The 12,213-nt window shown below is 47.8% G+C and overlaps 1 protein-coding gene across 10 annotated transcripts in view; it reads right to left on the reverse strand.

Annotated features, from left to right (window-relative positions):
* The window catches only part of osbpl6 (oxysterol binding protein-like 6), a 37,982-nt gene that overhangs the window by 12,416 nt on the left and 13,353 nt on the right, over positions 1-12,213 (reverse strand). For 2 of the 10 annotated variants that reach the window (XM_042084543.1, XM_042084539.1), the window contains exons 3-12: positions 8,189-8,311; positions 7,882-7,935; positions 7,035-7,148; positions 6,655-6,828; positions 5,753-5,885; positions 4,843-4,946; positions 4,119-4,211; positions 3,156-3,188; positions 1,988-2,156; positions 1,723-1,853 (exon numbers count right to left, since the gene is read on the reverse strand). In XM_042084543.1, the coding sequence (XP_041940477.1) occupies positions 1,723-1,853; positions 1,988-2,156; positions 3,156-3,188; positions 4,119-4,211; positions 4,843-4,946; positions 5,753-5,885; positions 6,655-6,828; positions 7,035-7,148; positions 7,882-7,935; positions 8,189-8,311 (1,128 nt within the window). The remainder of the gene's footprint in view (positions 1-1,722; positions 1,854-1,987; positions 2,157-3,155; positions 3,189-4,118; positions 4,212-4,842; positions 4,947-5,752; positions 5,886-6,654; positions 6,829-7,034; positions 7,149-7,881; positions 7,936-8,188; positions 8,312-12,213) is intronic. The other 8 variants (XM_042084547.1, XM_042084542.1, XM_042084546.1 and 5 more) reach the window with 5 other exon arrangements.

A 12,213-nucleotide genomic window follows, 5' to 3' on the forward strand; every position in this document is an offset into this window, starting at 1 on the left:
CTGCACCACCTCTCCCTCTCGCTCTCCACAAAGGTCAGTGACATGGAAAGCAGCTGTCCTCACTGCGGGCATCCGTCAAAATGAAGGGCGTGTTTACACCATGATCAAGATCTCTTTCACACACTCTCTCTCTCTCTCTCTCTCTCTCACACACACCAGGAAAATTAATAACTCAATAGCAACCTACCAGGAGACACTGTTTGGCAGTCTACCTTCACAGTCTAAAATTAGCTCTCAAACTACCACTAACTGAAATTAGAAAAGAAAAACAGCTAAATAAACTGCATTAACACTTTCAGAATCTGAGGTTAGACTCATTACCCAGAAAAAAAGGCCTTCAATGGAAGCATTAGTTAATTGCAAACGATGACTAAAGCCTGTCTCCCTACAGTGTGTGACCACTCCAGCCTAATCATCTACACCCAAAGACAGTCCCATGGGCCAAAGTTAATGAACTTCATACAAATCTAAAGCGGTGTTAATCTTATTTCCAATTACACGTAGAAAGATAATGTGAGTCCATTAACTATGTGCCCGCCCCCCACCTCTTTCATCTCCAAATGATTTCTTCTTCCTTCAAATCACGGTAAACCAGAAGCAGTGATCGTATCTGCACATCAAATAAGCCTCTCATTACTGTGTACACTTTCTTGTGAGTCATAGAAATCTCTCCATATATAGCAGGACTGACGAGTGATCCATCATACGTGTTGAATAGGCACTTGTTCTAAGGCTCCTGGACCTTGTGTTTGCGCTTGTTCTAAGGCTCCTGGACCTTGTGTTTGCGCTTGTTCTAAGGCTCCTGGACCTTGTGATTTTGCTTGTTCTAAGGGATTTATGTCTTGGGCTCTATAAAGTACTTTGAGACAATGTCTATTATTAATAGCGGCATATATTAATACAATTGAATTGAATTGAAGCTTAACTGGTGATGGCAGCGAATATACAGCATCTCTATAGTAAAAGGCCAGCAGTGATTCAGTGCTCAGCCTTCACTGAGCTGTTCGCCTCTTTCCAGCCATTCCAACATACTAGAAGTCTCAGAAGTATTTGCCAAGAGAGTTACATACTTATCTCTATGGGTGCACTTACACTGGCAGTCTTCGATTGAACAGTTCTATACGATATTTTGGACTGCCTGTTAACATACGTTTCAGAGTGGCCCATATCAGATATCTGCGTTTACATGGTTCACTAATTTGCTAAGAGACAACCCGCATGCGCACCGGAGGGATTTTGGTCACAGAATTGAAAGCAAACATGAGTGAATAATGAAGGTGGCACAAAATAACACAAGCTTGCATTATTAGGCTATTTCAATGGCTACAGTAGTTGTTTACTTTTGTTCCCGAAGTATCTTGAGAAGTTCACAAAATAGGTTACCGGTTTTATTTTTTAAGGAGAAAGTGCAGAGCTCTTCCATCTCCTTTAATTTCACCGTTCTGGCAGTTGTGCACGTGAAAATAGCATTATGTGTAATGTAAATGCAAAAAGGTAAAAAGATTGTGGACATTTTCAACATCGCATTGGCACATGTCCAATTCATAATCTGATCTATTTCCACATATGAATGAGGAAATGTATGAGATTGAGGGGGTGCACATTTTATCTCAATGTGTGAAATGGTTCATAATATTGACTGATGTGAAAACTGAATGTGAAAAGTACTGTGGGGCTCTGTGAATATTCTGCTGACAGCAGTGGATGTCCATGTCTCCACACCTGTGATAAAGAGCGCCTGAGGGTGACGATCTGTGTGGACTGGCCAGCCTGCTCCTGCTCCGACAGCGCCTGCTTGATCTTCTCCTTCTCAATGGCCACCGTGTTGAAGGCCGACTTCAGCAGGGAGTGCACTGGGAAGACGTGGGACATGAAGACATTACGTTACGAGCACAGACAAGGGCAACGCTCTCCTCAACCCCAGTACTGAATGCTTTTTCACTGGCCACCGGTCTCTCCGTTCTCCTGCCTGTGGTCTGCCTGGTACCTTTCTGGGCAATGAGGCAGAAGTCCTCCTGCAGTTTGATGTAGTCTCCGGCCCCCTCCATGCTGTCGGTCAGATGGGCCACGGGGTTCTGGTAGTCCCCCAGCTCAGCGCACAGGTTGGGGTTGGACGAGTGCAGCCGCACTGGGGACATGCTGGCGCTGATAGGGACCTTAGGGGACAGTGGTGGGGGGGGGGGGGGATTGGGGGGGTCAACAGGGAAATGGTCACCAAGTGCAAGCACGGCACACCCACCACAATCCTCAATGCCAGCAGCCAAAAGGGACAACACTATGTAGAAGCATGCAAGCCCCCAACGTGTCTCCCACACTTCATCTGAGACCCATATTGAGTTGTGAAAGGCTGACTCAGCAAGGTGACATCATGGTCTCGCAGAGGGAGAGGGAGAGGGCTACTCACAATATAGCAGCATCTGCAGAGGCCCGTAAAATGTTGTTGAATCTGCTCAAAGAGAGCTGAAGGACATGATATAGGCAGAGAAACAGAATGAGTTCTCCCTCTCCCTGCCTGCCAGTCGCAGGCAGCGCGCTAGCTCTGCTACCTTTCATTCTATCAGCTTGCTGAGTTTCCCCTTCGATCAGACAATGGTTTCCACACGGACCCCACACATTTAGAATCAACACACAGGGTCGAGAGAAGAGCAGCCGCACAGGTGAGCGATGGAATGGAACCGTTCCACCACGCAACCGTGTTGCCATGACAGCATGTGCATGTGCATGTGCATGGCGCGAGCACCACTTCAGTACCCCCACCACCGAAGCCTGGCACCACCAGGCCCACATTCACTTTGGGGTGCTTGGATGATGTCGCTCAGTGCAGTGAGCTGACGGAGGCGTTAAAACAAAGACGCTCATTGTCACGGTCACTGGTGTCAGAGCACTGAGCAACACAACCTGACGCATCTGCAGGTCATATCTAGTTTATTTTTGCCCCTTGCTTCACTAAAAGGACCTTAATCCCAAAGCATGAACATTGTAGCAAGAGTGGTCAATGGAGGAGATAGAGGACTGGGTCAGGCTTTGAAGAGTTTAAATTTGGGCAGAGGCGGGTTATTGTGTTTTAGGGGGTCAGATTGAGCAGAGCAGCAGAGACACAGAGTGAATGTTGCGCGCTAGCGAGCTGAAGGGCCTTGAGAGCAAACGTTGCTTACTTTGGCCCGTCTGGATTGGGATAATGAATGCACCTGTGGGTGAGTATGAGAGCCAGACAGCAGAGATTAATTCAATCAAAACTACTGAAATGAAAACAAAAACAAGATAGAAACTCTACTAAAAATCTGAGCGGAACTAAAAAATAACACGTAATTCATCAACCTTGACAAAAAGTGCACATGCTCTAGAGCATGCATTTTATACAGACACACACTCTCAGTCTCACATAACTGAAAAAAGTACATACAAACACATTTCCTGACCTTGTCATTACAAAAGTTCCTCAATTTCTTGACATCTGAAACACCAATTACCCAAAGTTTTTTTTGTTTCTTGGTTGAAGTCTGGCGCACTAAGGCTGAATAAGTCCCTGGGCCCCTTAAGACCGGTGACTCATACATCATCATGCTGCTGTCCCAGCGGACTGCCACTGAGACGCTGCTTGTGTGCTACTGGCTGATAGCGCTCCACAGCACCAAGCAGGGAGGAACACGGGCAGACGTGGGCAGGAAAGCGGGCATTTAAACCGTCCTCCCCGGGAGGAATCAGGCGAGCGGTTTAAGAGGCTACGGAATGGAAATGTGTGCCCTTTTCCTTCAGTTGAGTTTTATAAAAGAGAATGGAGTTCCTATCACATGTTGTGACTGGGCGCAGACAGCGGCTGCACTTCAAGATCGTGAACTCTGAGTGAAACGGGCGGTCACAGGCCAAACCCTCTCGCTGAGTAACAGCTTCCTTCCTAATGGCTGATTTTAGCGGCGTGCTGTGCTATATTCACGAAGGTCATGGCTTACTGTGAAAAACAGCTCTTGTGAAACCCAAGGGGGTAATTGACTAAAGCAAACGGGGAAACAAAAGTCTGTCCAAACGTTATCAAGTCAGAAAGGTAATTAGTGAATAGAAAGCTCTAGATGTGAGACATTTCTCAGCCAGCGGGGAAAGAAGGAGAAAAGAATAGGTACCTGCAGTTGCATTTTTGCATCTTTGCTGACACTTTTTGTTCTCCATCTTCTGCTCACTCGCTTGTCTTTCTTTGATATATCTACACAATTGGTCTAAATTACAAACATGGATAAGAATAGATGAAAAGGGGGGGTTAATATGACAGACAGAGCCTGCATCATCATTAATAAAGCAGCTATTATGACAGTAAAGAAATGTAATCAAAAAGCTGGTTATGTGATGAAAAACAAAGCAGTTATTACTCTCGTGGGAAAGCATCAGTTTATAGCAACAGTAGTGAACAAGTATAAACATTATGAATTCACATGGTAAATTCATGTGACTGTGCTCAAGTACACTTTCCAAATCACACAGCTGTGATTCAACAGAGGCTGATGGGAACAGAAGAAGGTGATGGATGGTTGGTTGAGCTTCTCTTCCCTGCAAACATCGTGGCTAAAAGCAGTGTAGGTGGAGGCTACATTTTAAATGGGACTAGAGGCCTCATGCAGTCTAACCACGAGGGTCTGAGTCACCCTCTCCTTCCCTCCCTCCTTCCCTCCCTCTTTTTCTCTTTGTATCCATCCTCTGAGTAGTTGGGGCTTCAGGGAAGAGTGTTTGTCCATTACGGTCGTCTCGACACGGAGTAGCGAGGCGCCCACTGCCCCCCTGCGGTCCGCTCTGCTGCTGGAGAGTGAGAGAGGCCCCGGGCCACGTGCCTGACAGTGGGGCGGCGCAGCTCACCTGCATGTCTGTGAAGTTGGGGGCAGACTGGGTCCTCTGCAGGATCTCCAGACTCTGCAGCAGCCTGCTGAGCTCAATGAGGCTGGACTGGCAGCGTGCGAGCTCTGCAACAAACACAGCAGACACGCACGCACACGCACACACACACACATACAGACACATACAGACACACACACACACACACAGACACACACACACACAGACAGACAGACAGACAGACAGACAGACAGACAGACACACACACACACACACACACACACACACACACACACACACACACACACACAGAGCAACAAATGTCATTGAGTATAAATACAAGGATCAACTTGAATCATTCATGTCCTTTTCATTATTAAGGAGCATAGGTTTGGTTTCGGATTGGAAAACAACCACCAAGAACTTGCCCCACTTAGTGTACTAAGCCAGCTGTGAATTTCCTTCGCCCTGGTTTAAGGGCTGGGTTCACGGGCCACATGTTGACCAGACGCTCGGGCCAGCCCACCACGGCGCTCTGTTTATTAATCGTGAGGCGCAGACTCTTCCGCGTGTGGCCGTCAGGGCCGTGTGCGGCTAATCCCCTAAAGTGTGCGTGGGCGTGGCCTTCAGCCTGCAGCGGGGCCATAACCCCTAAGCTGCTTTGGGATAGCAGGGGCAAGGGCTAACATACAGGGCTGCTTGCGTGGCCTCGGACGAAATGAAGACACAGGGCAGCTAATCTCTCTCTCTCACTCACACACACACACACATAGACACACACACACACACACACACACACACACACACACACACACACACACACACACACACACACACACACACACACACACACAGACACACACATAGACACACACAGACACACACACACACAAGACACACACACACCCTCTTTTGTTTTTGTTGTTGTTCTCACCCTCTGCACACTTGTCCATCTCCTCGGACTCCTGTAGCCAGGCGGCCACCTTGCTCTGGCCATTGCTGTAGGAGGCTGGCAGACTGGTGCTGGTCACAGTTGGCTGCCAGGGCAAGGTGCTGGGCTTGGGCTGCTGGAGGGGGAGGACACGAGACAGGAGCGAGGTAGTGGACAGAGTGGAGGAGAGAGAAAGAAAGAAAGAAAGAAAGAAAGAGATAAAGTACACAGTAGGGAAACAGAGGCATGGAAAGACAGGAAGCAGAGAGGTGAGAGAAGGCAGAGCTGTCAATCATTTCGTCCCACGTCACGCTCCACCTGTAATCTCAGCCTGATAATTATATTTCAGCCTGAACTGCACACAACCCAGTCGTCTGTGGTGTGTGTGAATGTTATTACTGGGCAGCACGCAATCACTTACACACACACACTCTCACATATAACTACTCACCTCAAACAAACAAACAAACATACAAGCGCACGCGCACGCACGCACGCACGCGTAGGGTGAAATGCTTAATTTGACCATCAGTCCTGTGAGAGAGTGCCCAGCCGACAGAGCCTGTGTGCCTCTACTGTGGCTTCTGATGAGTCATAATGAACTCATTAGCAGTCTGCCAGAGAGTGGGCGCTCTCATGAGGATTACCACTGTCTGCCCGAGTGTGCGTCCACATGGACACAGCTGACAGCAGCACTCTCCGCCACGCCGTTTGCCATGCTTCATTCATTCACAACCTGTCTAGGGCACTCTAGGGCTGAAGGAAGTGACCGCCTGTGTTTGTGAACTTATATGTGTACATCAGCACAGATACCTGAGATTTCCTTTGGCTAGAATCTGTATGAAATGTAAAGAAACACAGAGCTGGACACAGTGGACGGTGTGTGTGTGTAACGTGCGGCCCACCTTGACCTCGTGCACGGGGGCCGGGGCAGCCTGGGGGGACTCCAGGTTGGCGGTGGGGGGAGGGAAGGTGCGGATGCTTGCGTCCCGCGGGGACCGCACGATCTCATTCTGTCGGTAGAGCCGGTGGTGACGCAGCTTGGACATCCAGGCGTCAAACACATCCTGAGACTTTACCTTCAAAAAGGGCAGGACGGTCATTCTGGACATTTCATTTCTTTTTGTGTGTGTGTGCTGTGAATGTGTCTGTGTGTGTGTGTGTGTGTGTGTACATGCACCTGTGCATTTCTTCTGATCCTGCTGTGAAGGATGTGCAGAGTTCTTCTATCCCATCAGTTGTGTGTGTGTGTGTGTGTGTGTGTGTGTCTCTCCCTCCCCCTCACCTTCAGATGGTAGATGTGCTCCTCTGTGTCCAGGTCGATGCGGCGGGCTCTCTTCTTAACGGACATCACTGACAGCCCCACATCAATACTGCCGTGCAGTTTGCCTTTCTGAATCTACAGGAGAGCCATGTAAACAGTAGACCATGAATGACTGCAGCGTGGTAAGAAAGGCCTTGGTGTGTAAAATTAGACAGAGCCATTGATCGCGCTTCAGGTTCTTGAGTCGCACAAAGCATCATTTACATTCTTTTATTTCAGTTTATCAGCTTCTTGTATATTAGCTGTTTCTTGTATATTAGCTGTATATTAGCTGCACAATTTCTGTCTCCTCTGCAGTTCATGCCAGGGTGTGAATGGGGATGGAGGGGTTTGCAGATTCAGAGACTTCGTGGTGGACTACTTCCACCTTTTTATAGCAGTGAGCTCTACAGTGAAAGTGCCAAAGTGAACACAGGGGCATTTCAAAGTATTTATGAAAGATCAATGTCGCCTAAATCACCTGCTCTTTGTGCTTAGCAGCTTTCACTGAAACCTTCAGCCTTCCATACATCCCATCTACATCTGACGAATTCACATTTGCATGCTGCATTAAGGGCTATCTGTCTGCGGACCAGTGCGGAGTGATTGCGTAAACAATGTCACGCTGCATTATCACTGCAGATGGGGCTGCTTTTGCAAGGCGCTTGCAGATTCCCAGTGTTTTCGCCTGGCCAAAAACACAATGAGTACTCTCTGACCCTCTGTGAGTTTTATGCTGAGTCATGGTGCCCGCGCGCCTGCCAGCCTGATGGTTAATGACAAGCGACTGCCTGTGCCCCTGGCCCTCTCTGAGAGAGCTATTACTTACATCGATGGGGGACTTGGAGTACTTCAGGATGCCATTGTCCAGAACGAAAAAACGCTGCAAAAGAGAAGAGAGAGACAGTGTGAGAGAGAGAGAGAGAGAGAGAGAGAGAGAGAAAGAGTGTGTGTGTGTGTGTGTGTGTGTGTGTGTGTGAGAGAGAGAGAGAGAGAGAGAGAAGGCCACCATTAAAGGGCACTGAAAATAAACACAAACTAAAGGGCACTGAAACTAAACACAATTGCTTTTGTTTGGAGATGAGACTTCATTAGCATTAGCGCCCGGTCTGAATGTCGGGCTAATGGGAACTCACCTTGTGCCAGCCTTTCAGCGGCCATTTTCTCTTCTTCAGCATGAAGCCTTCATGCTTGTCGGGGCGCTGGACGCTTGTCTGCCCTATTTTCAGTCCTTCTATAATTTCCCAGCTATCGGCTTCCTATAACGAGGTAAGAAAATGACAGCCTTTTTATGATGGCAAGCCTGAGTGTAGCAGTTTATTGCCTGCATTATAGCCTACAGAGAAATCAGAGACTTCAGATGCAGACAAATCTGAACAAAGCTCAATCTGGCTGCTTGCTTTTCCTCTATTTCAGTTTATTAGCTTCTTGTATATTAGCTGTTTCTTGTATATTAGCTGTATATTAGCTGCACAATTTCTGTCTCCTCTGCAGTTCATGCCGGGGTGTGAATGGGGATGGAGGGGTTTGCCGGTTCAAAGACTTTGTGGTGGACTACTTCCACCTTTTTATAGCAGTGAGCTCTACAGTGAAAGTGCCAATGTAAAAGCCAGCAACTGCACAGAGCAGCTGCCGATAAAATTCTCTCAAGTTCCCCAAATGTTGCTGTGCTGATGGACCAATCAGCACGCTTCTGCTGGGAGCAGGTCTCACATGAATGGCTGACGGGTCAAGGGTGGAGTTAGATTACAGTACAGTGGAGTACTAGCAGAACGATCTGGCTGCTGTTATGCAAGCCAAAAGCATGGAAGGAAATGAACACCGCACACCACAGCTTGCTGTTTTGGTAGAAGGTTGCTATGGTAATGTCTCTTACTGTCAGTCACGAACAAATAGTTTGACGGTTGTTCTTTCCCCCCTTCGTTCTTTAATCTATTAGAGCTCCGTGTCTATTCCATCTCTGGCCTAAGAGCAGTGTTTCTCAAACTTTTTCGACCAAGGACCACTTAACCAATAAAAAAAAACCTCACGGACCACCTAGCTAAAAAAAACAGTATTACACAATAGGCCTACTCACTGAACCACCTTGCTTATTGTATTTGCACCTTGCAGAACTGTTTGGATTTACATACAAGTTGGTTCAATATTGCAAACAACTCATCTATATTATATTTTACCACGTCTGCTCGCGGACCACTTGGGATAGCTTGCGGACCACCAGTGGTCCCCGGACCACACTTTGAGAAACACTGTGATAGAGGATGGGGAGAGAGGGGGCCGGACTGCAGCCCGCTGGGACAGACTCTACTCGGAATGCTGATGTACTTGTGAGAGTCGGGAAACTGACCGGTGCTGAGGACTACTGACACAGCGCTTTCTCTGGTGCTCTTACACGAGCCTGAGTGACATAGCTGGAGATGTGGTTCTCACACCACACATGCTAGGCCTACTCCCACAGTACTCTTCAAATCACACACACACACACACACACACACACACACACACACACACACACACACACACACACACACACACACACACACACACACACACACACACACACACACACACACACACACACACACACACACCTCTTGGTCACATCTCTGCTGCAGAGCTTTCACACAGCCCACTTTCACTCACATACTCAAATATGAGTCACACGTCACCTCACAAATGTGACTTTTATTTTACTTTTCACTCTGACCATGGAGGCCATTCTAATGTATTCTAAATATGGAGAAATCGAATGTCAATCAATCGATCACTAAGTTGGTCTAAATATCAGCCTTCATTTTTTAACCTGTAACAAACCTGAAAAAAAACACTTTTCTTTATCACCCTCTCTGCTGACACTATAATGGCGCACTATCCGCAAGATGAAATGCACCTCAGCAAGAAAGATTTTTTTTATGACCGATGAAGGCATAGTGAATACACTAAGATTTATATCTCCCATCACAATGGAATGGTTCCACAGCATATCCGGCTGTACAGCTTTCAAATAATGCTTATCAGACAATAAAAACAACTGCAGGGCACATTTGTGCAACTTGCTGGAGCATTACAGGGATGGTAACGGAGAATAATTCAGTCCACTGACGGCATGAGGGATAAATCAATAGCATGGCTCACGCAATGACCGATTGCTCCCTTTTCAACTATTTATCTTCCACTCATCCTGTTATTACAGTCATAGTCCCCACAAGATAGGAATTGTTTCTTTCATGTGACAGCCAGAACATCTCATGTGGGACGCATGCATCAGGAGAGCTGTCTTTGTAACCTTCAAATGATGTAACTCAACTGTGATCAATGTCAATGTTATTCCATCCATTTCAAGTCCTCAAAATCCGTCATCCATTTTCAGCTGTCGATTCTTGGGGGGGGGCTCCACGATTGATGGAAGGAGTGGCGGATGTCTGACCGGAAAAGTGATGTGTTTGTTACCCGGTCACGCACCGCTCTCCTCTCTCCCACACACTGACGGAGAAATCAAGGCTCCCTGCGTGCTTCTCTGTTCTTCGCTTTCAACTGGTGCATCTCAACTGAAGGTCAAGAGCCTCTGTGTCTCCCTTAGCGTCCACTCCACTCCAACTGTGACTCAGGCCAGTGCATTAGACACACCGCTGATACGGCAATACGTCAACATTACAGGTGTGGTCCATAAGACCCAGGGAAAAGGACAAACATCCCCCAGGGACCCTTTAGAGAAAATCTCCCCCATAAATATCCATTTAGAGTCCAGGATCCAGGAGGATCAGCAGGGGCTGGGTCAGCACTTTCAGCCAGCCGATTACAGAGACGCAGAGGGGCATGAGAGCAACAACAGCCAGGCAAAAGATGGCGTGGGAACTATTGAATGCACGCATGAAAAAAATCACTCCCACAAAACCTTCTGGATACTAAGCGTCTCAGACTGACCAGGACAATACAGGACTGTGCCTTTAAGGTGCTCTAAGCGATGTTACGTGGTTTCTAAGTTAAAAAAATATTTTGTCACATACAGCAACCATCACCTCACCATCCGCTAGCTGCCTGTGCCCTGAATACCATGTAAAAAAAACGCGGTCTCTGTGGACAGCCCAGGCTCCAAAAATGGCAACAATAACAACCTGGCCCAGCCTTGACCATAAAAACATAACAAACTGTTCCAGCCAATCACTGACGAGATGCACGTTTAGGAGAGTTTCAATTGCACGGGAGGGAGGGGGAGGGAGTAGCGAGTTAGCTCTTGTCAACAGAAGTGACGTTACCCAACATCGCTTAAAGCATCTTTAATATGATGAAGCCATCTGTAGCAGCCTTAAATGAGGTGCCTCACATTTAGTTGAGGTGGCCACAGAGTGACTGCTTGAGGGGACCTGCTGGTGGCCATCTGAAGCGAGAGCGCATAGGTGTGAAATTAAATATGAATGAGAGCATTGCAGCAGGCTGGCCTGGCCGAACGCAGCATAGTCACGCGGAGACAGAGCCGGAGCCGGGGCTTATCCTCGCCACACTCCAGGCCATCCCAGCTCTACTTCCTGCTGTCAGTAGCCATGGACTGCGCTTGCCTTCTGGCTTCGCAGATAAGACCCATTGTTAGCCAACAGCACCAACTGCCCTCAATAAAACACATAGACAGACACACACACACACAAACACGCACACAATGTGGCCTGCCCACACAAATTATGGTGATGGGTCTCTTTTATACATTTCAGCCATCCACTGCGGCCTGAGAAGATGCTGTCTGACTGATTCCAGCACAAACACGCATCTCGCTGCAGCACGCATCAACCCATGAGAGACAGCGTGCACGCCGGGGGCCCACTCTGCTGGACGGCCGCTCTGCCTCGCTCGCTCAGGATAAATCTCTGGAGCTGGAGGGTGGCGGCCAGTGGGGTTGATGGGATGTAATGCACAGAGGAGTGTACATTTTGTACACTGTAAATATGCCTGATTTACTGCGGGAGAAAGAGCAGAAAGCACCAAGACGAATGAGGGTGAAATATAATCTCTTTCCCCGAGGATGACAAATTAGATCTAGTGACTAAGAGTGAATTAAGGACAGTTTATTTCACTTGACAAAAGTAGGTGGGACACCGTTTTATGATGAGCTACCATCTACCAAAATAGCACACAGAAACAAACATCGTATTGTGATGCTGTCCACATT

The sequence above is a fragment of the Alosa sapidissima genome, chromosome 2 (genome assembly GCF_018492685.1).
Source record: "Alosa sapidissima isolate fAloSap1 chromosome 2, fAloSap1.pri, whole genome shotgun sequence".
Taxonomy (NCBI): domain Eukaryota; kingdom Metazoa; phylum Chordata; class Actinopteri; order Clupeiformes; family Clupeidae; genus Alosa; species Alosa sapidissima.